The 22,209-nt window shown below is 39.7% G+C and overlaps 1 protein-coding gene across 6 annotated transcripts in view; it reads right to left on the reverse strand.

The window, feature by feature from the left end:
* Positions 1-11,358, reverse strand: part of COL24A1 (collagen type XXIV alpha 1 chain) — a 389,657-nt gene extending 378,299 nt beyond the window's left edge. For 5 of the 6 annotated variants that reach the window (XM_036826641.1, XM_036826634.1, XM_036826651.1 and 2 more), the window contains exons 1-3: positions 11,285-11,358; positions 10,735-10,865; positions 1,037-1,101 (exon numbers count right to left, since the gene is read on the reverse strand). In XM_036826641.1, coding sequence (XP_036682536.1) covers positions 1,037-1,101; positions 10,735-10,790 — 121 coding nt within the window. In that variant the 5' untranslated portion in view covers positions 10,791-10,865; positions 11,285-11,358. Of the gene's footprint in view, positions 1-1,036; positions 1,102-10,734; positions 10,866-11,069; positions 11,163-11,284 lie in introns of those variants that run through there. The other variant, XM_036826624.1, reaches the window with a different exon arrangement.
* Positions 11,359-22,209: the final 10,851 nt, after the last annotated feature.

The following is a 22,209-nucleotide window of genomic DNA, read 5'->3' on the forward strand; positions in this document are numbered from 1 at the left end:
TAATTCATATATGTGCTATTTGACAGAATACTTAAAGTATGTCCATTGGTCAATTTGGTCAATAAATAGAGTACCGCCCCCTCCTTTGTGCCCTCTACTTACACGTATTTTGTTTACTTGTCTTTTATCTACTATTATTCGATTAATTGACTAAATTGACAAGTGACTCCTTGAATTGGTCATTGAATTGAAAAGTTGGTTCTGTCAAGTGAATAATTTGGCAGCCCTGCTGATACAAAGCAGAGGAGGAAAAAAAAAAAAAATCAGGACCACGGTGATATTTCCTGTAGATCCAGCACAGTTCCAGGGTTTTTCTCTTTGACTTTGGCTTTTTTTTTTTTTTTTTTTTTTAACCTTTGACAGGCACTTGTTTTTTCACTTCGGGGCCAGAGGCATTATCTTATTCACATTTCGATCACTGGCAATTAGGATATTATGGTGGCAAACAGAAAATATTATTTAAATGTTGTTTAATAAATGAATAAATTAGGGTATATATAGATTCCAAAAACTCTATCACCATACCACCAGAGCAACTAGATAGCAAGCAAAAACCAAACCAAACCTTCAACTACTTTCTAAACCTCTCCATTTGAATTAAATGAAATCCCAAGCCCACTGGTATTCACATTTTATTTTGTTTCTTAATGATGTAAATCTAGACGGAACATTTCGTATATGCCTGCATTGTTTCAAGAAGTGCAAAGGTAATTCAGTCACAGTTTGCCACCCCCAAGAACTCCCACTTAAAATGAAGTCACAAGCAAAGCCTTTTTACTGTACAAAACTTCCCTTTTACAGAGAGTGTGCTTAAAAAGGTAAGCAATTTCACAGACAGAAGATATGAATAATTCCTTAAAGGTCATATTTCCCCCCAAATTCGTTTCTTCACCCTTACATTCTCATTGTACTGGGTAGAATTTTTTATTGTTTAATGTTGAATTTAAGGTCATGACGACTTGAAAAGTCATGTACTTTTGCTGTCTGGAAGCTGACTTTTTATATAAGTAAATAAGTAACAAGGTAACATTCTTACCTTGATCTTGTGCATGAACAGCACCCCCTGACACACATAGTACAATAAAATGAAGAAGCAGTTTCCTAAGAAAAGAAAAACAATTGGGAAAAACTTAGTTGGACATTCATGACCTATAAATCATAAAATTCAAAATGAACTCTAGTGCAAGATTAAGAATTGAGCTATTATTTTAATTAACACAGTATTTTAATACTCATATTGGTTAAAAGCAAGGGCTCTGAATTCAAGTTCCAGCTTTGCCACTTACTATGTGTCTTGGGCACCCCTTTTATTACTCTGTGCCCCAGTGTCTCCATCTATTAAGTCTATCTCATAAAGGTTTTTGAATATTAACTAAAAAACTTCATGTAAAGTATCCCGAACAGTACCTGGCACATAGGAAAAACTCAATAAATGTGAACTATTATAGGTGAAATTATTATTAGTAGTATATATTATGTCAAATCACCATACATGTAATTTTACACAAAGTACTACAGATTGGCACAAAATAATACAACTTATAGTCACTTAACCACAGTGATTATAAATTGATGGAACCAGTTATTTGCTTAAATGTTTTTATATAAAATCGATTTGCAGATCATATTCAAATCACTCGTACTAGATTCACGACTCTTTGGTTCTGAAAATACTAACGACCTGTAGATGTCAACATTGACCATTGTGATTAGCAGTAATTGTGAACACGGTACTCAACCACTACAAATCAAATATTCATTCACATTGATTAGCAAGGTAAAAATACTTTGTGATTTTTTAAAAATTTATTTATTTATTTATTTATTTATGGCTGTGTTGGGTCTTCGTTTCTGTGCGAGGGCTTTCTCCAGTTGCGGCAAGCGGGGGCCACTCTTCATCACGATGCACGGGCCTCTCATTATCGAGGCCTCTCTTGTTGCGAAGCACAGGCTCCAGACGCGCAGGCTCAGTCGTTGTGGCTCACGGGCCTAGTTGCTCCGCGGCATGTGGGTTCTTCCCAGACCAGGGCTCGAACCCGTGTCCCCTGCATTGGCAGGCAGATTCTCAACCACTGCGCCACCAGGGAAGCCCCTGTGATTTTTTAATTTAACCAAACTTTTGATAGATTTTGTTGATTAGTGTTCATAATTGGCTTTACCTCCCAACTGAAAATCATAGAGATTGTTTCAAAAAGTAATGATGAGCATACTGAAAACTATTTTATTACCTAGTTTTTCTTGCCAATATAGACTCTGATTCTGTTTAGTCTAACTCAGAGACTCCTCAAATGACATTTCTGAAAATACAGTTCTGCAAGGAATGATTACAGAGCCCTCTGAAAATCATTTTTATTAAGTTCCTGGTGTGCTAGTAGTAATTGGTACATTTTCTATTTATCACTAATACTATGTTTTTACCTTTATCAACAAGAATAAGGAGCATGTTAATGTAACAAAGTAAGCCAATATAAACTTATACTATTATAACTGTATGTTTATACACAATATAAAATTATACTATTCTCTTTGCTATAATGGACATATTATTTGTAATAGAATAGTATTAAGCATTTTTTCAGTAAGCAAAAAATGTACATTCTATGGTCATACTTAGTACAGAGCACAGCTTTTAAGACTTTGATAGAATACTTAATAGTCATTAACTCTACAAACTCATCAACTGAATCATTATAGAAATTTCAACTGATATGGGCAAATAGTTGGACCATATATTTTAATGAAGCCTATAAAAGATTCCCATATATGGTGTCATCCATGAAATGGTTCTCAAATGTTAGTTTGCCAAAGAACCACCTGAGGCTTTTTTGAAAAATCCAGATTCTGGGCCTTCCCACAGTGACTATGATTCATAAATTTGATGTGGATCCTCAGCACGTATACATTTTTAACTACGTGATTCTAATATTGATTGCATATGTACCAAACTCTGAGGAAAAAACAATTTAGAATATTTACTATTGATAGTTACATTGTACTTAAAATAACCTAATATTTTGCTTAAATCACATATATCTAATTTTATGACCTGACACAAATAAGGTTATTTGACCCTTTTAAAAAAAAATCCTTTTCTACTGCTCTAGATCATGGTTTTCAAACATGAGTGTGTATCAGAATCACCTGGAGGGCTTGTTAAAGATTTCTGGGCTCCACCCTGAGAGTTTCTGACTCAGTAGGTCTGGGGTGGGACTCAAAAATTTGCAATTATAACAAGTTCTCAGGCAATGCCGATGATGCAGATGTGGGGAATCACACACCGAGGACCACTGTTCTGGAATAGATGATGCTCAAGAGATGATGTGAGGCCAAGTTGTTTTGCATCTTTTTACCGTAGCTGCATAGTGGAATCACCTGGTGATTTTTCAAGACTACTAATACTTGGGTTCTTCCCTCCCCACCCCCACCCTCAGAGATTCTGATTTTAGTTTGTCCTACAGGGATTTTTAAACACTTCTCAGGTGATTCTAATGTGCAACGTTGAGGACCACAGTGTGAAATTAAAATAATTTCCTTGGGTTCTCCAGGATGGATCCCAATGTGATCTAGAGTTTGAGTAAAAGGAGTCTCTTTTCCTTTCAGATTTCTATTTTCAACTGGCAGGATGTACATCGGTAAGACTAGAAAATAGCTCAAGATTCCGGTCACTGAAGGACAGTATATCAGAATTATGCTGTTTTAACAGAAAATGCAACATGAAAGGATGCACTTCTCACCTGGCCAAAGTAATCCGGCTCACTGAGAGCTTAGAAATAACCCACAGGCACTGTTCCAACCAGAATAAAGCTAACTAGTGAAGAGTATAATAACTAGCATTATTCACTTGGCAATTCAGCCAACTCACAGACTTCCCCAATGACCTCAGGGGAGAAAGATGGAAAATAAAGTTCTTTCTAGATATGTTAACAAGTCTATTCCTGGCGTGAGGCAGGAAAACCTGAACACATCAAACATCATCCCTTAGCCAGGTGATTTTAGGAGATTATGACAAATCAGTTGAGCCACACCTTAGGTAAGCGTACCTATATACTAATTTGATGACTGAGAGAGAGAGAGAGAGAGAGAGAGAGGGATCAGTGATATGAAATAGAGATTTTCTTTCTCTTTTTCTAATTCTGCCCCAAACTTCTGGTCAACTGTCGGGTTGTACCCCACAGTCTGGCAAGCCTCAGAGTTGTCCAACCTCTAAACTGAAAAAAGAGCCCCAAAACAGCGACAGAGGAGACATCAACGGTTTATTGGACAGGGGATCTTACAAGTCTGAAGCAAGAGGTCCTGGAGCAACACCCGCACCGTACCTAGCAGACAGCAAGCAGGACACAGCAGCAACCTTCCAGCGGGAGAAGGAGGCTACCCTTTATAGGGAGAATTGACCTCAGGTTGGCTCATCAGTTACCAGGGAAACCAGGGGCTGGGGCAGTTACTAATTAAGTCCTATAATTAAGAAGATTGGATAGTCATGTGAGTGAAGCAGGGCCTGGTCGAGCAGGGGATGTACAGAGAGCAAGAGAACAGCCATCTTGAATGGCCTGACATACAACTACGGAAGAGCAGGAAAAGTCAAGTTCCTCACCAGGTGTTCAAGGCCCTTATCATTCAGCTTCAACCTCCTTTCTTTTTTTAGCACTATGGACCAATTACATCTGACATCCCAAAGCTCCAGCCATATCATGTTATTCTCTACTCCATGGACAGACCTTGGAAGTGCCTGAAAAGCTCTCAGTCTCCACCTGTCAGAATCTTCAGTATCATCAAAGCCTAATTTGAATACCTGCTCCATGAATTTTCCCATCGTCCCTAAAGAGGACTGGATCTTTTCCTCACCTCTGTACTCTTGATGCTTTAATTTTAACTTTATTATAGCCCATATATGTTGTACCTTTTATGATTAATTAGTAAGTAAATATCTGAGCAAGTAACAGGTCTTCACCTTTTATCAATTTCTTACATAAAATTGACACAATAAATATTTTTAAACAGGAACGGAATAATAGTAAGATCTCTCAATGACTGAGGAATTCAATTCTTCCCTATGAACCAAATTCTTTTAACACTTAAGAAAAGTAAAGTAAAATAAGGGTACTTTTAGTTGGATGTCCAAAGAGAGAAAGAAGAATTAAAAAAAAAAAAAATCTGCTGTGGTAGGGTAAGTGGAAGACTTCTTCTTTTTCATTTTAACTGTTTTTTCTCATCTCTGAAGTTGGAACACAGAGAAGAGATCAAGCTTAATTGACATAATCAGTTTGGTAAAGAGCCCAACTCTATCACTGAATAAAATGGATGTCTAATGAATCCAAGCTTTCTGGGAAATGTCTAGTTGAGCTGGGCTTGTTTATTTCTTTGCTTTTGCTCCCCCCCTCCCCACGATATTACATTTATGATACATTTACTTAATTAAGAAAAAAATATCACATTTCCACATTAGCAGATGATAGAGTTCTCAAGGGTAGCAGCTGTGCTTTGGGCTTCTCTGCTGTTGTGCTGTGCAGATCATACTAGACATGCTGGAGTCCTTAAATAAGTTAAAATTAAAACTATTAAGTTGTTGCAGAGAAAACAACATGCTTAATAAGAAAATAACACTAGACTAGGAGTCAAAAGGCTAATCCTGGTTCTATTTCAAACTCATTCTGTGACCTTGGGTGGGTTATTTCAAGTTTCTGAGTCTTAGCTGACTCATCTATTATGTGATGACATAATATAAATTTTATATTTTAAATTCCAAGTATAAAACCCCCAAATTTGTGTGTATGGCGGAATCCTATTAATATACTGGCATTAGAGGACAAAGATCAAGCTACGTTTTTAGCAAGATGTTGTATAAATCACTATATATAAAGGGCATGTTGTTTAAGCACAGCTGGGGAAAGGTCCTCTTATAGTTCTGGCCAATTCTTTTTTAATTAAGTAACCTAAAATAGTCTACTTTGCTAATTTGTTCATACATTTAGTGTACCCTAATAAAAAGTCTAGTTAGTGTATTAAATATGAATATTTTTCAAATATTCAAACCATGCCTGTTTTTGTTCATTTTTTTGTATGTCTGGACCATGTGTCATTAATATAAAGTAACAGAAGTACATATACTCAGACATTTAACAAAATCAGACCAGGTCTGAAAGAAGTTAACAATATGGTAAGAAACATTCAATAAATGTTCAGAAAATATAACCCATAATATTACTGAGGATATATAACAAAATGTGAAATACTCTGTGTGTCTGGTCTGCTAGCCACATTTTCAGTTTGACATAAGCCACAGTCAAAACATGACCAGACATGTGAAGGGTGAAGGCCTAGAGGGGATCAAGCAGGAAATAGATATCCAAAGACCATACTCAGAATATTTAAGGAACTAATATCCATCCCAGGCATCTTCCCTAAATAATTCTTAGAGCTATTCAACTTTCTCTTTATCTAAAGGGTTTAAGTTACTTCAGGGGAATTTCAGGCATCTTTTTGTTTAGGGCACCCATGAGACTTTCAGGTTTTATGATATATGTCCTCAAGTTACTGATGCTCATTCCTACACAGGTTCAATTTGTGAATAAGAAAATTTTTTTTTTTTACTGAATTGGCGATTTTCATTTAAACCAACTGGAAAAAGTAGACTAATCTGAAAAACATACATGTAATATACGTCAAGAATTTCAACAATTTCCATCACACTGCGTTTACAAGCCAAAAAATTCTCTAAGTCATGACAGCTTTACAGATTTTGCTCTTTACTAGCTGCTAAGATCCAGTAATAGTAAAATTTCTGTACTTTGTTCCCAAAATAACTGAAAAACAGTTCTTATCCCAGGAGTAGGGAGTAAAGTGTTGTCAAAAACTTATACACAATGAATTCAACTCAATAGGTACTTGTATAACTAATCTAGTGTGAAACATACTAGAACTTTTGGTTAAATTCCAAGCATACAGGCAACTCATGAAATGCAAAGGAGACAAATATGCTTGAGGACTTCAAGTGATCAAAATGCCTAGAGTCCAGTCAGTAGCAGGGAAGAAATATACACTTAAAATAGTCTCTCCTTGCAATACCACAGAGATTGTTAAACTGATTACTGCCTAGCCTAGCAAAGTTTCTGGCACACACTACTGTTAAATAAAGATTTTTAAATGAATGACTGTATTAATCTTCAGTCAATGAGACTATCAGGTGGTCTTGAGTTTCAACAAATATATAACTTCTCTGACATTTTCCACCTGCACACTGACCCCAAGATCAAGAAGCCAGGTGATCCTAACCTCCATTTATTTAGCTAAGAAAGTAAAGGCTTTGCATGATCTAGTCTCTGTTTCTCTCTCCAGACCCAGCTCCAGTCACTTCTCCCCTAGAATGTGTGCTCCAACCAACTTCATTTCTTTCAGGCCCTCAAATGCACTGTGCTGTCTCACCTCTGAGCCTTTTACTGTTCTCTCTGTCTGTAAAGCTCCATGCCTTTTCCACTTAGGTCTGAGTCTAGATTTCATTTCCTTTGGTCAGTCTTTCCTTCCAGTATTACTCCTCCCGATCTTCCCCAACTACCAAGACTGTTAGATGTCCTTCTGTGTATACCCTTATCTCATTTTGTTATACTTGGTTGTTTCATTTTCTGTTTCTTATACTAAACTGGGCACATTGGGAGGGCAGCAATTAGGCTTCTGTCTTGCTCAATCATTGTATCACTTCTGCCTAGAAACATGCTAGACACTTAGCTGGAGCTCAGTAAACATTTGCTGAATAAATGAGTAAATGATGAGTGAATGAATGACAGAATGTTAGCCTTTTATGAGAATGAAAATGAAATCGTCTTTACTTCACTTCTCACTCAGAATTACAAATTCTAAAACAAGTCACAGTTGCAAAGCATGGCAAGGAAACTAGTACAGCTATTTAAATTCCCATAATAAAATTTATTATTCTCCTGCAGCTTCACCGATTACCAAGCAGAATGTATCAATAACACTCAAAATTACTTTCTATAAATTACAATTCCTCTCCCTGAGACATCAGTTTATTTTAAACATTTATTTGAATGCAAAGATAACTAAGCAACTTTAAAAACAGAATTTCATGCTAGCTAGGAAATAGATGTTTATATACCAAACTTTGTTTCCCCCTTTGGTTACAGAAACCCTTTAATGACCATAATAGCCTGCCTGGGAGACTTTCCGGACAATATGTTAAATCAATGTATCTAACACTGACTCTTGGTTTTAAATTTTGTTTTTTATTAATTCCACAAATTCACATTAGGTAATCCAACTAAAAGCAGCCCTTTGAAATAAAATGTCTTTAAGGATCTAGTTTTAAAACTGTAAATGTTTCTGGGTGACTAATTGGAATTGTGATTTTAAAAAAACCGCTCCTGCTCTCACAAAATACATCACCACAGAAGGATGGTGGAAAGTTAAAATCTCAGGGATTTCATGGGGCACTCTAAGGTTTAATTCAGTGGCCTGACATTATCATCAGCTAATCAGCTGCTTCTCCTACGTCTCTTTCCCTATGAGGCTGGTAGCATTAATTTCAAACTGAAGAACTCTTAATTCTTTACAGAAACTGGATTTTTTCAAGAAACAATTTTCTCAGCTCAATCAGTAACTACCTTTCCCCACTTTGCATGTGGGTGATTGGAGCTGTGAGGAGCTGCAATCTGATGTAATCTTGAATTACCGTTAATTTTCTGCAGCCCACCCCCACTGGGAACTGTCATGGAACAAACTGGATATCGCAGGAGGCTGCAAGGCCCCTGGCTGGGAGGCCATCTAGGAGGACAGGAGAGACCAGGGCCTTCACAGGATCCTTCACAGGCAGGATCCCCTACCCACCCTGATGTCTCTCCACAAGGATTTTATTTTCCCCATTCCACACAGTCTAATTTTTCCTCAGAAGTTCCTCGATGTAATCCATTCTCTTTGGTTTCTCTGCCTCCCTCCCCCCAGTCATCTGGACCCAATTTACAAACTCCAAACTGCCCAAGAATTTATGCAGGGCCTTTTCTAGGAGCGTCTGGAAGGGAAGTGTAAACCAGACAAGACAGGGGCTAGGAGCTGAAGATCTGCTTTAATCTGAGAGGTTGGTCACAACTACCATGGGAAATGTTAGCAAAGTGGGCCTCGAGTAGTGGCCAAGGTAAAGCCCTAGGGCCGGAGCTGGCAGGGAGAGCAAGAAGGGCACATGGATGGAGGCGGAGGCTGGACAGGACGCGGAGGACCTCACCCAGCCACTCCTGGTGGCTCTGGATCCGCGGGTACCCAAGCCTCATTCCACCGTTCCACCCGCCCTAGACCGTCGGGAAGATGCGCCAGGTCCCTCAGGATCCGTTGCGCTCCCCACCCCTCTTTCCGGGAGGATCCATGCAAGGGACTTTCACGGGAGAAAAGTGGTGAGAAAGCTGCTTGGGAAACAAATGAGACCTGCGTGAGCCGCTCTGGGTCAGGCGGCTGGCAGAGTCTGTCCTCTTCTAGAACCCTGGCCGAGAAGTGTCAGGTCTCCCGGGCCCTGGGCACCTCGCCGCACGCACGCGGTTGCTGAGGTTACGAGCTTTCCCGCTCACTGAGTCACGCGCTGCGGGCGCGTGGGGATGTGCGCCTTGTCATTGGGGAAGCCGGCTGCCTGCCCAGGCTTCCAGAAGTCGGAGGAGAGAGGGCTTGAGCCCCAGCCAGGCTCCGCTGCAAGCGGCTGGGAAGCACATGTTCACACAAACACTGCCACAAGGCGGTCTTTCTCCGCACCCCGCCTCCCCTTGGCTGCGCGGTCAGTTCTGCCCCCGGCCCTCCTCCTACCTACTCTCTCGAGGGGCAGCCTAGTGGCAGAGAACGACTGCAGTCGCTTTCGTCCCTCCCGCCCCGGGGGCCAGAATCAAACTTGCGTAACCCACTGACCTCTTCCAGGGGGACCAGGGCAGCCAGCCAAGGCCATGAGCCCCACCCCCCACCCCCAATCTACGCTCTTTTCCGAGTGAGGCAGTGGGAGCAGGTACAGCGCCCAAAGAGAAGGTGGGGTGCCAGTCAGGGTCGGCGCGAACACTCCCCGGGAGCAGCAGCCCCGCCCCCCTCCCCGCGTCCAGCCCCTTCCTCAGTGACACTCCAGTGACCAGGGCGCAGCCTGGGCCCCAGATGGGCAGCACGCTTGCTGGCCTCCTAACGACTAGAGGAGACAGCCGCTGAGTCCCATGAATCCAGGAGCGCCCTGATGCCCGAGGTTCTGTGGGCACCCTCTCCCCCTACCCGGCAACCCTGCCCCCACGGTCCAGGCTTCGCGCACAGAGCCCAGGGGACACCTAAGCACCCCAGCAGTACCCGGAGTGCACGCCCCGAGGAGCACCGCGGGGAAACAGGACCTCAGCCAGGGCTCTGAGGGAGGAGAAGGGAAGGAGGGCGCGAGGGCGACGGGAGCTGGAGCCCGGGCTGGCGTCCGAGTCCAGCTCCGGAGCTGCGGGAACCACGGCCGCCCGCGTCGGGCCGCCAGCCAGCGAGCTTCTCCTCCCGAGCCGCAGGATCTCTTTAGGATAAACTGTCTGAGAGACCCACTGGCAGGAGGCTTCCTTTCAAACACAGTATTTTACAAATTGAGGAGACAAGAGGAGGATGCCACGGCTGTTCACCGACTCCCAACTTCAAAAAAGTGCCAGGGAGCTGGTGCACAGATCTCCAACGGGCTCAGCGGATCCATGGGGTGGGGAAAGGGGGTGCTCTAACCCCTGCCCTGGCGGGTGGGCTACTTACGTTTCTGCCGTGTGGGAGACCTGTCCACGCCTTGTCCTGCGGGCTCCTAAATGCATTTGTATGCATTTGTCCGTACAGCGAAGCGCTAACGGAAAACAGAAGCCAGCTCCGAACTGCTAAGGGTGCAGGTACTGTCCATGAAAAAGGGGGGGAAAAATCACATGAAAACGATGCTCCAAAACCTCAACAATAACCACAAGGGGAGGGGGGAGATGGGAAGGGAGGAAAGAAATAGCACCCGGAGGGTAGGCAGCTAGGCTTCCTAGCTCCCTAGCTCGGTAACACACAAGTCCGGGGGGAGTGCTGCCCTGGGAGGGCGGGCAAGGAGACCTCACTGGCAGGCGGCGGGGCGCCGGCAGCAGCGGGAGCTCGGCTGCGAGTGCAGCCCTCGAGTTCACTTGCGGTTCAAAGACGACTCCGTGACTCCAGTGGAGCCCTCTGCTTTGGGCCTGGGAGGAGAAAGGGGTGGGGGGAGGGAAGGAGATGAAGTGGGGGAGGAAGTCCTTGGAAACAACCCGCGCTGGAACATTTGTCATACAAGTACACACACCCACTTCGGAAATCTAGTCCGTGCTAGGGGACCCCGGTGGCAACTGCAGGCGCTCGGCGTTGACTGCCGCCGGCTGCTTCCCCTGGAAGAAGAGGAGCCAAGCAAATCCGGCCGGTGTTAAATTTCACCGCTCACTGACTTGCAATGACATCACCAAACGTAGTGCACACCTCCCCCTCCGCCCCGCAACCTTCCCCCCACCCCGCGCCCGGCTGGGGCGCCCCTGTCCGCAAGCCCCTGGGCCCGCCGCGCCTGGGGCGCGCTCGCCGCCGCCCCGGCACCACTCCGACCCTCTCGCTTCCCACGCTGTACTCCCTCGACATGCCCGAAGCTTGTAGGTGACTGGTATCCTTCCTCCAAGTGCCCATGTACCGTTTCCTTTTTCAGCAGTCCCCAATTTGATGTTTTCTCTCTTGAGTGTCTCCCATTCCCGCTTTTCTCTATCCTCTTCACACACACCTTCTGAAATCACATTTAGCTCAGCGGCGTCCTTCACTGTCCTCCGACTCTCTTGCTTTTTTTTGCAGCTATGCTTGTGGCCTACGTCGTATTATTAACTGACTGCAAAAAGTTCTCATTAATTCCTTTCCTCCCCTTCATTCTTTCCTTTCAGTCTGTCCCCCGTACTACTTTCTACTGATTCTTCTCTCCCGTAATCCACTTTTCTGCCTTCTGCCTTTCTCCTGCTTACAAGCGTGGACTAATGGTCTGCAGTTATGCAACAAAAGCATAGGAACACACCTCGGCCTTACCAATTTGAATACCTTCTCCAATTTTTGTAATAAATTTCTTTTTCGATGTAAGTCCCCATTCTCTCCACAGCCTTTTCATACTGAGAAGTCTACTTCCAATTTTTGAAGAAAAAACAAATTTTTAATTCTGCTTTTATCTTTCTCATTAATAAGACTGGAAATTCCAGAAGGCCAGGGACCTATTATCTTGCTCATCGTTGTATTTTCAGCACCTAAAATAATATTTGGTATGTCTCTTTAATGAATGACTGCTGTATACCAGTGAATATCATTTCTCCAAGTTGTCCTTGTCTATTCTGTGCACCATCCACAGCTAATGCCCCTTCCACAGGCTGAAAGGCATCCCGCATTACATACACACTATAAAGGTTAAGGTGACCATATTAATGAATGGAAATGATTGGTGTGGCCCTTGGAATCTGGGGGATTTTTTCCTCTAAGAACACAGTTTAATCCATCTTCCTCTTCCTCAATTTTTCAACTTTTCATCTTGAAATGATTTTAGATTTACATAAAAGTTGCTAAAAAAGTGAAGAGAACTCCTGTATAGGCTTCATCTGACTTCCTCTAATGTTAATATCTTACATAACCACAGTACAATTATCAAAACCAGGAAATTAACACTGATACAATACCATTAACTAATCTATAGATCTTATTTAAATTTTGTCAGTTTTCCCAAATGTCCATTGTCTTGTCCAGGATCTCAACTAGGATCCTGCACTGTGTTTAGTTAGTTAATTAATTAATTAACAGAGATATTAAATAAATTGCCATATCTCCTTAGTCTCCTGCCCTCTGTGGAATTCCCTGTCTTCTTTCATCTTTCATCATTTTGACAATTTTGAAGAGCACAGGTCAGTCATTTTGTAAAAGGTCCCTAAATTTGGATTTGTGTGATGTAGTCCCATGATTCAGGTTTTGTATTTTCAGCTAAAATACCACTGAAGCGATGTTGTGCCTTTCTTGGGGCATCGTATTGAGTATACATAATGTTGATGTATTTTATTACTAGTGATGCTAACTTTGATCACTTAGTTAAGGTGTCACATGCCAAACAGCCACTGTAACTACCCCCCCCCCAACTTCTGTATCAAATAGCCACGGCTTTCTGGAATCCTCCTAGAAACCCAGTATCAAGGGAAGATATTCATTCTTAACCTGAAGAATTTCTACAGTATTCTATCCCTACAGTATATCTATTTTTGACTACTGGTCAACTAAAAAAAGACAGGTAATTTGGTTTGGTGGAAAGAATAGACTAAGAATTAAGCAGATCTTAAGTAACTCACCCAATTTCTGTCTCCATTTCCCCTTCAATTACTTAAGGATTAAAAATATTTTTTTTCTGTTCACAATGTTGAGTCAATATTTGAAAGCTGTATGAAATGGAATTATCATTAAAATGTACCTCAGGTTCTTTGAATATAAGAAGAGAATATTTGCTAGAGTTACTAGAGCCCTTTTCACGCAGAAGCATCCAAAGGGTACGCATACCCTCAAATAGAGTACATTTGATTGTGGGAGAGGAAGCATTTGCCCAGTAAAAAATAAACAATGTAAGGTTTAAATGATATAGACGTTTTAGGATGGTAGAGTTCAGCATAGATAAAATTAGTCAATACAGCTTCACCAAAGACCATGGGATTTAGCTGGGCCTTGAAAAGTGAAGAGGATTTACATAGGTGGAGAAGAGAAAGATAGTATGCTTAGAGGGACTTCCCTGGTGGTCCAGTGGTGAAGAGTCTGCCTTCCAATGCAGGGGACGATCCCTGGTTGGGGAACTGGGATCCACATGCTGCGGGGCAACTAAGCCCTCAGGCCACAACTACTTAGCCTGTGGGCCTCAGCTACAGAGCCCACATGCTCTGGAGCCCGCATGCCACAACTAGAGAGAGAAAACGCTGCACACCACAACTAGAGAGAAGCCCGCACGCCGCAACAAAAGATCCCACATACCGCAACGAAGATCCTGCAATTAGGACCCGATGCAGCCAAAAATAAAAACAAATAAAATAAAATATTTTAAAAGAAGATAGTATGCTTAGAAATTTTGAGTAGGAGACTAATAGCAATTGAACAAGAGGAAGATATCTGAATTATATTCAGGGGAAAGGAGTAGATTCATCAGCTTGGGTTACAGTTTCCTGCATTAGAAGACAGGTCGAGGGCAAACTATGGAAGTCCCTGAATGCCAGGATAAGGGTTCATTCAGTCATTCAATAAACACTTATTGTGTCACCTACTATGTGCCAGGAACTCTTCTAGGCACTCAATTACATCAGTGAACAAAATGCTTGAAAATTCTTCCCCTCATGGAGATTACATTCTATTGTTTAAATTTAATCTATGGGCAACAGGAAACATAAAGAATTTTAAACATAAATGATTATGTTCCAAATTCCCATCTTAAGAAGACTGATCTTAACATCAGATGCTAAGATTGGAAAGAGAGAAGGTTGGAGGAAAAGTTCGGTGTAGGTGTTGAAATATGTTTGTATTGTGAACTATGGTAGGAACAATAGAAAAGCTAAATGAGAGAATTGTTATTAAAAGGAATCAGGAATCTGATAACTGGTTAGATTGGGAAGGGAAGAGATATGGATGAAATTTCAAGTTTGAATGATTAAGAAATTATGCCATTGGCCAATGGCAAAAGGAAGACAACTAACTCAGTTTGAGACATACTATGTTGAGATCTTGGTAGGACACTGTTTTGGAGCTACCCAAAGATCTGTTGGAGTTAGAAGCTAGACTTCAAGGGAAGGGCCAGAGCTAGAGTTTTAGACTTCTTCATTATCTGCCTAAAATGGTATCTGAGGCCTTGACAGTAGAGTCTGTTTTCAAAGATGTGAATATTTTAATGGAGAATAGAGAGTCAAGGACATAAACTTAGACTACAGAAAGTGGGAGGAAACAATATAGAACTAAAGGAGCAAGAACAAAAAGCATACAGCATTATTAAATAAGGGTATAGGAACTCAAAAAATAATAATATAGCAAATCCTTCACAATGCTTACTATGCATGAGTATTGCTCTAATTATTTTATATATATTAACTCATCTTATTTTCTACCAATCCTGTTAAGTAGGTACTACTTATTATCCTTTTTATACAGAGGAGGAGAAAAAGTTTAGTTAAATTGCCTGAGGTCACAAAACTGGTAATGAATATGTAAACTGAATATGCAGACTGACTCTGGATAAAGTTGTTGTTCTCAATAATTCCGCTTTCTTCCATTTTTCCTTGCTCCCTCCGCCCTTTTCTCTCCCTCTCTCTGTCTCTCTGTCTCTTTCTCTCTCTCTGCCTTCCTCCCTCCCTCTCTTCTTTTCAAGAGATAACCATTTCAGGACAAGGGGCTACTGAAATAGAATATAACCTTCTGCTACAGATCCTCGTAAGGATACAAAATTCAGTATATGATGAAGGTGGCATTTCAAAACTCCATAAATAAGATCTGTTTTACAAATAATGTTGAAACTACTAGGGGAAAATAAATTTATCTCCACCTCATGGTGTACAACCAAAGTAAATTCCAATGCATTAATGGGTTTATAAAAATATTTAACTCTGTGAAGATTTAGAAGTAATTATATGTAAAAATATATCTTCTTCAGAGTGGGAAAGATTACATTTATTAATTTATCTATCAAATATTTATTGGGCAGCAATAGGTTTCAAACACTGTTCTAAGAACTAGGGAGAAAAGTCATCAGACAGACATGCCTGTTCTCCGGGACTTGTAGGTTTTCAGAAAAACAGAAGAAGTATGATTTAAAATTTTCAAATGGTAAAATAAAAAAGAAATACAAATGTCACCCAATATAAACAAATGAAGAAACAAATGAAAAACTGGGGAAAATATTTGTAGTGCGTAGCAATTAATCTCTTTTTATAAAGCATTTTATGTTGAAATAATTATACTTATAAAAAGTTACTAAACATAGCATGAAAACTTTCCAGATACCCTTCCTCCTATGTTCCCCAAATGCTAACATTTTACCATGTTGACTTTATTATATTCTCCCTCTTTGTCTCTCTCTCTCTCCCAATTGTTTGAGAGTAATTTTCAGACATTATGCCACTTCACCCCTAAGCACTTAAATGTGTATTTCCTAAAAACAAGGTTATTCTCTTCCACAGCCACAGTTAAATTATCAAAATCAGGAAATTAATATTCATACAGTATTATTCTTTAATTTAAAGACCCATTCAAGTTTCACCAGTTTTCTCCCTACATTGTAGTAAACCTTCATTTTTCCTGCTTCAAGATCACATGTTGCATTTAATTGCATTTAGTCGCCTTTAATCTGGAACAGTTCCTCAGTTAGGGTGACCAACTCATCTCTATTTACCCAACTTGCCTGCTTTCATCACTGAAAGTGCTATGTCCTGGGAGTGCCACTCAGACAGAGGAAATCTGGGATGGTTGGTCACTACATGACCTTGATACTTTCAAAGAGTTTAGGTCATTTTTTAAATAGAATATCAAGACCTTTAATACATGAAGATTTCTTATAATCAGTAAGAAAAGAGATGAATATAGCAATGTAGAAAAATGGTCAAAAGGAATATGCAATAAAGTTGGCCCAAAACATATTAAAATATTTAATGAACTCAATTCAAGAAGTGCAAGTTAAAATAATTAAGCTCCCATTTAAACAACAAAAAAAAAAAGCAAATCACAAAGATTTTTAAAGAAAGTATAACATCCAACATTGATAAAGGTAGATTGAAGCTGGTACTTTTATACCAGCTGGAGGAGGGTAAATTAGGTAAAACTAGAGGAAATTTGCCAATATGGATTAAGAAACTTTAAAAGCTATATTTTTTGATCAGTGATTTTGATTCTAGAAATATATCCTGAAGAAATAATAATCAGATTCGCCCATGAAAACATATGCATAAGGATGATCATCACAGTATGATTCTATTTCTACATAAACAAATTATGGTACATTCATATAATGTAACATTATGCAACAATGAAAAAATAATGTTTTGAAGGATATTTCCTAACACGAAATTCTTAAAATATTTCAAGACAGGATGAGAAAATATATACAATACAAAACATATGGGTGTGTACAGTGTATATTATTTATCCTAGAATACAGACTTAAGGGAAATATACCAAAGTATTAATAGTAGCATAAATAATTTCTGGGTGGTAAAATTAGTGATGATGGATTAAATTTTATCCTTTCTTCTTTTTTATTTTTCTATTTTTATTTTTTACAATAAGCATGTATTATTTACATAAATCAGAAAAAAACTAATAAAAGTTTCAAGATTGAAGGCGATAGTTGGACTGGACTCCTGAGGAGTATGTGGATGGTTTAAAATAACTAACATTGGAGAATATGCTAGGGAAGAAGCTAAAAGATAGAATACATGCATTAAAATGAGTTTGTGTAGCCAGAGAAAGGTAGATCCATAAGCTGAGCTGGACTCTAGGACAACCAAACAGGTAGTCAGATACAGACTTGAATAGTCATGCCAGGAGAAAACTCTGCATTTTAAATGTCATGTTGCCAAGTTTATCTTCAAAAACCTCTGGTAATTTTTCCTCCATAATGTGTAAAAGCAAGCTGGAGCCCTCTACTGGAATGGTCTTCTAGGACGGGTAGAATTTACATTTGAAATTATAAAATGACAAGTTTACATGCCTCTATCCAGAAATAAACTTAGTGTTTTTCATATTCAGTACTTCTAAGGCTAATTTTCTACTAACTGGATATTAATTTTCTCAAAATCATGTAGTGTAAGGGGAAAGGTTATTTTACTGATGAAAGGGATAGGCTGAATGGAAGTGGAGTACAGAGAATCCACAATTAGGTGAAATAGTTGCACGGCAACTGGCAAATGTTTGCTTGAGTATCTATGGAATCTGATTTAGAAGGTAACTTAGGAGTGAAGAGGCTGAGGAAAGAACACAGTAGAGAAAAAATCAAGTTTCTGAATTTCAAACGTAAGGCAGGACATGATATACACTTTTTCTTTAGAACCATGTGAATAATAGTTAACACTTGGAAGTATTAAAGGGCCAAATAGAATGTCTTGCTGCTCTCGTGTTTCGTTATATTTTTGGTTCTTTTATAATAAGGTTTATGTTCCCCATCTGAAATCAGCGCTACAATTTTCCAACAATTCATGTCATATCTTTAGTGTATTTGACATGAACACTCTCATACAAAATGCTACAGACTTTAACAGAGAACCTAATTTATAGAAACCAGTGATGCAATAACGTCATCAAAAGTCAGATGAGAACTGATTGTGGGTAGTTATCTGCCTGCAGCGGCTCATTAGAATTCCAACTGCTACTCATGATTCTCTATCAGCACTTTCAGTTTCAATTCCTCTCAGCTTACTAAGAACATGAGAAAATTCAATATGGAATTTTGAATCGTATCTATTTGATCTTTTTCAACAATTTCAAAATGAATAGAGCTCCCACACTTTTTCAAAGAAGGCAAAACAAACTAATGGTAAGAGTATTTTTTGAGGTATAGAAATGGAAGAAACTTTTCCATACTTTGTAATAAGATTCTTGCAACAATAATGGCAATATTTATGAAAGATCATAAAAATATTTGCTATTCCATGGAAGAGGAGGAAAAGTTAATTTGCCAGTCCAGTCCCCCAAATTAATAGGGAAGTAACAAATGCCTACAGCTTCTGGCACATGGTTGAAAGTCTTGGCATATTTTAGTAAGGGGATACCCATTTTTGCCAAAGTAAAAACTTAATATAACCCATATCGAAGTCTGATGAGTTGCATGAGATGAAAAAGCAAAATAAATATTTTAGCATGTGTATAGAGTTCAAGAAATCACATTCAAAATTATTGTGGTGATGCCAAGATTATTTGGATTCTGCACAGAGGCTGACTAAGGGATGTGTGGTGCTCACTTTCAGGTATTCTGATTGGTGAAGAGACCTTGAGGAGCAAAGTGAAGCTGGAGTAGGAAGGCGAGAAAGGAACCGATATTACCAAGCACCTCTATGTAATGGACACCGTTCTAGGTGCTTTAACATATCTAATGTTATAACTACCTCAACCACCCAATGAGGAGATATTATATTCATTTTCTAAGTAAGAAAACTGAGGCCCTGAGAGTTTATTTTCCAAGGGCATACAGTTAATAAATAGTAGAGCTGGAACCCTGGCTCAGATCCATCAAATTCAAGTCTGTGCTCTTTGGAATCCAATGATTCTCAAATTTTAGTGTGTATATAAGTCACATGAGTTGCTTTTTACAAATTTCTGAATTTTATGTCTAGAGCCTCTATGTTTGAGGTGGAGTTCAGGAATATGAATTTTTAACAAGTATTACAAAAAACTGTGATGCAGATAGGCTAATGATATGTCCAACCATTCTTGACTTAGTTACTGAACACAATACTTATTGATTGCCTGTAAAATCTTTTAATGAGTAAATACTCTTATTCACATGTACCTGGACAGAATAACTACGGCTTAATTAAAATTCCATGCTTAGATATTTATTGAATGAACGAATAAAGAATGGCATGCCTACTACATTCCAGGCAATGTTCTAAGACCTGGGGTCATGAAGATATATGGCATAATTACTACTCTTAAGGAGCTTATAATCTGCTAGAGAAAGAATCTAGTACGAAACACAAACTGATATATATGATATATATGATAGAAAAAAAGAAAGAAAAATCAACTGGTGATATAGGGCAACTGAGGCACAAAGGAGATAGTACACAATTCTATTGAGAGTGAGTGGGAACATGTAAAGCTCAGGTCTTTAAGAACGAGCATTTGCCAAATAGACAGGAAAGTTCAAGCCAATCTTGGACCGCCACGTGGAAGTGGCAGTGCAGGCAACAGCATTGAGGTACAAAAGGCTCTGGCACATGATCAGGGAACTGCAGTTGGAATGGCTACAATATAGTGATGAGGCTGGAAAGATCACAGAGTATCTTTCAGGAAGTTGGACTTAGCCTAATTTTCTTCTCTATCCACTAGTCTAGAAGAGTCTTTTATACTAGTGCAAATGGCCATCATTCCTTTGAAACTGAGAAAATATTTGAGAGATAAATGCTTAAACTTTGCTCATTTTAAAACAGCTGTCCCCAACCTTTTTGGCACCAGGGACCGGTTTCATGGAACACAATTTTTCCACGGATTGTAGGGGGAGGGGATGGTTCAGGCGGTGATGCGAGCGATGGGGGACGGTGGGGAGCGATGAAGCTTCGTTCGCTTGCCCGCTGCTCACCTCCTGCTGTGCGGTCCAGTTCCTAACAGAGGGTTGGGGACCCCTGTTTTAAAAGATGGGTCCTAGAAGTTGATTTCTTTTTTTGTTTAGAACATGATGCACCTTAGTTAGAGACACAGACTTTGTTAAGGTAATAAGGTATGCTTACTCTGGCTGCAATAACCAGGCGGGAGCCCCAGGCTAATAGCTGGAAGGGTTCTTTCACTGTGGGCTTTAAGAAGGTGACAAAAAGATTCATAAAAATGACTTAAGAAGCACTTTGGGATGATAACTATATACGCTTGTCACACAGCTAAGTAAGGCATGTTTATATATAATAGATTACGAATGATAAAATCCTCAGTCCCTCCTCACTAGGGAAACTGATGAAAACCCTTAGCTTGGATGGTGAGAAAATTTTTCAGTTCTGATACAATATATATTTCCTGTCTCTTATCACACAAGCTTTGTTGATCTTCTTTGCTGCCACTATTTCCTTCTCAAGTCTGTTTATGCTAGGATCTTTCTCCTTTTGTTCTGGTCCTTTATTCTCAATCTCACAAATTTACTCAAATGTGCATCTAGAACAGTTGGCAGAATAATCTTCCTTTCTTGGTTTGCTGGTCCAGAAGCTAGTGAGCTCTACATAATAAGTTCTTCCACGTGGATGCCCAGGTTCTTCAAGGTGCTTTGAGCCATGCGGTGCAGGAAGAGTGTTTTATTCTGACTTTTGGTGGGAAGTGTAACATACTTATTGGGACTAGACCTAAAACTAGATAGAAACACTTACACTCTTGACACATTTTGCATAATACTGAGTCCACCATTCTAATCCTATACGATCCCATTCCCTTTGAGCAGAATCTCAAGGTTATCCAATTTGATCATTTCACACCTACTGTAGCCTAGCTTCCTGTTCAAAAAAAAAAACCCTGGAAGTAACCAAAACTAAGATGAGCCCACTGTCTGTTAATGAATTATCTTTGTTATCCCAGTTACCTGTTTCTCATCCCTCCCATGTAATGGCTCATTATTCTAGCCGTTTAGCACAGATTCTATATTGTTCATTTGTGAAGTGAACTAAATGGAGGCTACCAATTAAAAGGTAGCTCGCTTTTCTCTGGCAGGGAACCTTAATCAGTTTTAGGGTCATAGCCAAGAGACTAGGATAATCGGAGTCCAAACACCAGACAAAAGGGACATATATGTACAGCAGTGTCCCACTAAGTACTCTGATATTTTATTTTGGTCTACCCTTCAAGCAAATATGTATGTGTGTGTGTGCATGTATAAAGTTTTAAAAATTTTAAAATATGGCCATAGGGATGTTTGTTACAATGGGCAACATGCCTTACGTAGTCAAGTGTTACAGTGGCACCACCTATACCACTGAAGTTCACAATCTGTCAATATTTCCATTTTTAAACCCTTTCTGAATGAACTCCAAAAGCTACAGCATTAGCAGAGAGCCATTCATTTTCAAACATATATATAAAAAGTTAAATTAAAACTGGAACTTTGGAGTTTGCCTTTGAAACTTTAGGGATTTCTCTCCCAACCCCTCCCTCTTCCCATTAAAAAAAATAATTGCTGCAAACAATGTTCTCCTGATACCAGATGTGGTAGCATGCTGGAGATAGAAGACAGACTGATTGGGGGAGAATTCTTTAAAGAGATATATATTTTCTAACCCTCTTAATGTTATCTCCACATAAATTTCTTTACAGACCTATTATTGTGGAGCCACTTTATGGGAGTAACAGATATTTCAGGAGTGAAAGGAAAATTTCCACTCAGATTTACTTTTCCTGACTCTCCTCTGGCAATTTCCCTCATTTTTCACAGGACAAAATTCTAGTCTAAAAGTTGTTGGAAAAAAAAAAAAGCAGCTTAATGTTACATCATTTAGGAAGAGTGTGATACTGCTCTAGATGTAC

Source organism: Balaenoptera musculus, chromosome 1 (genome assembly GCF_009873245.2).
Source record: "Balaenoptera musculus isolate JJ_BM4_2016_0621 chromosome 1, mBalMus1.pri.v3, whole genome shotgun sequence".
In the NCBI taxonomy this organism is placed as follows: Eukaryota; Metazoa; Chordata; class Mammalia; order Artiodactyla; family Balaenopteridae; genus Balaenoptera; species Balaenoptera musculus.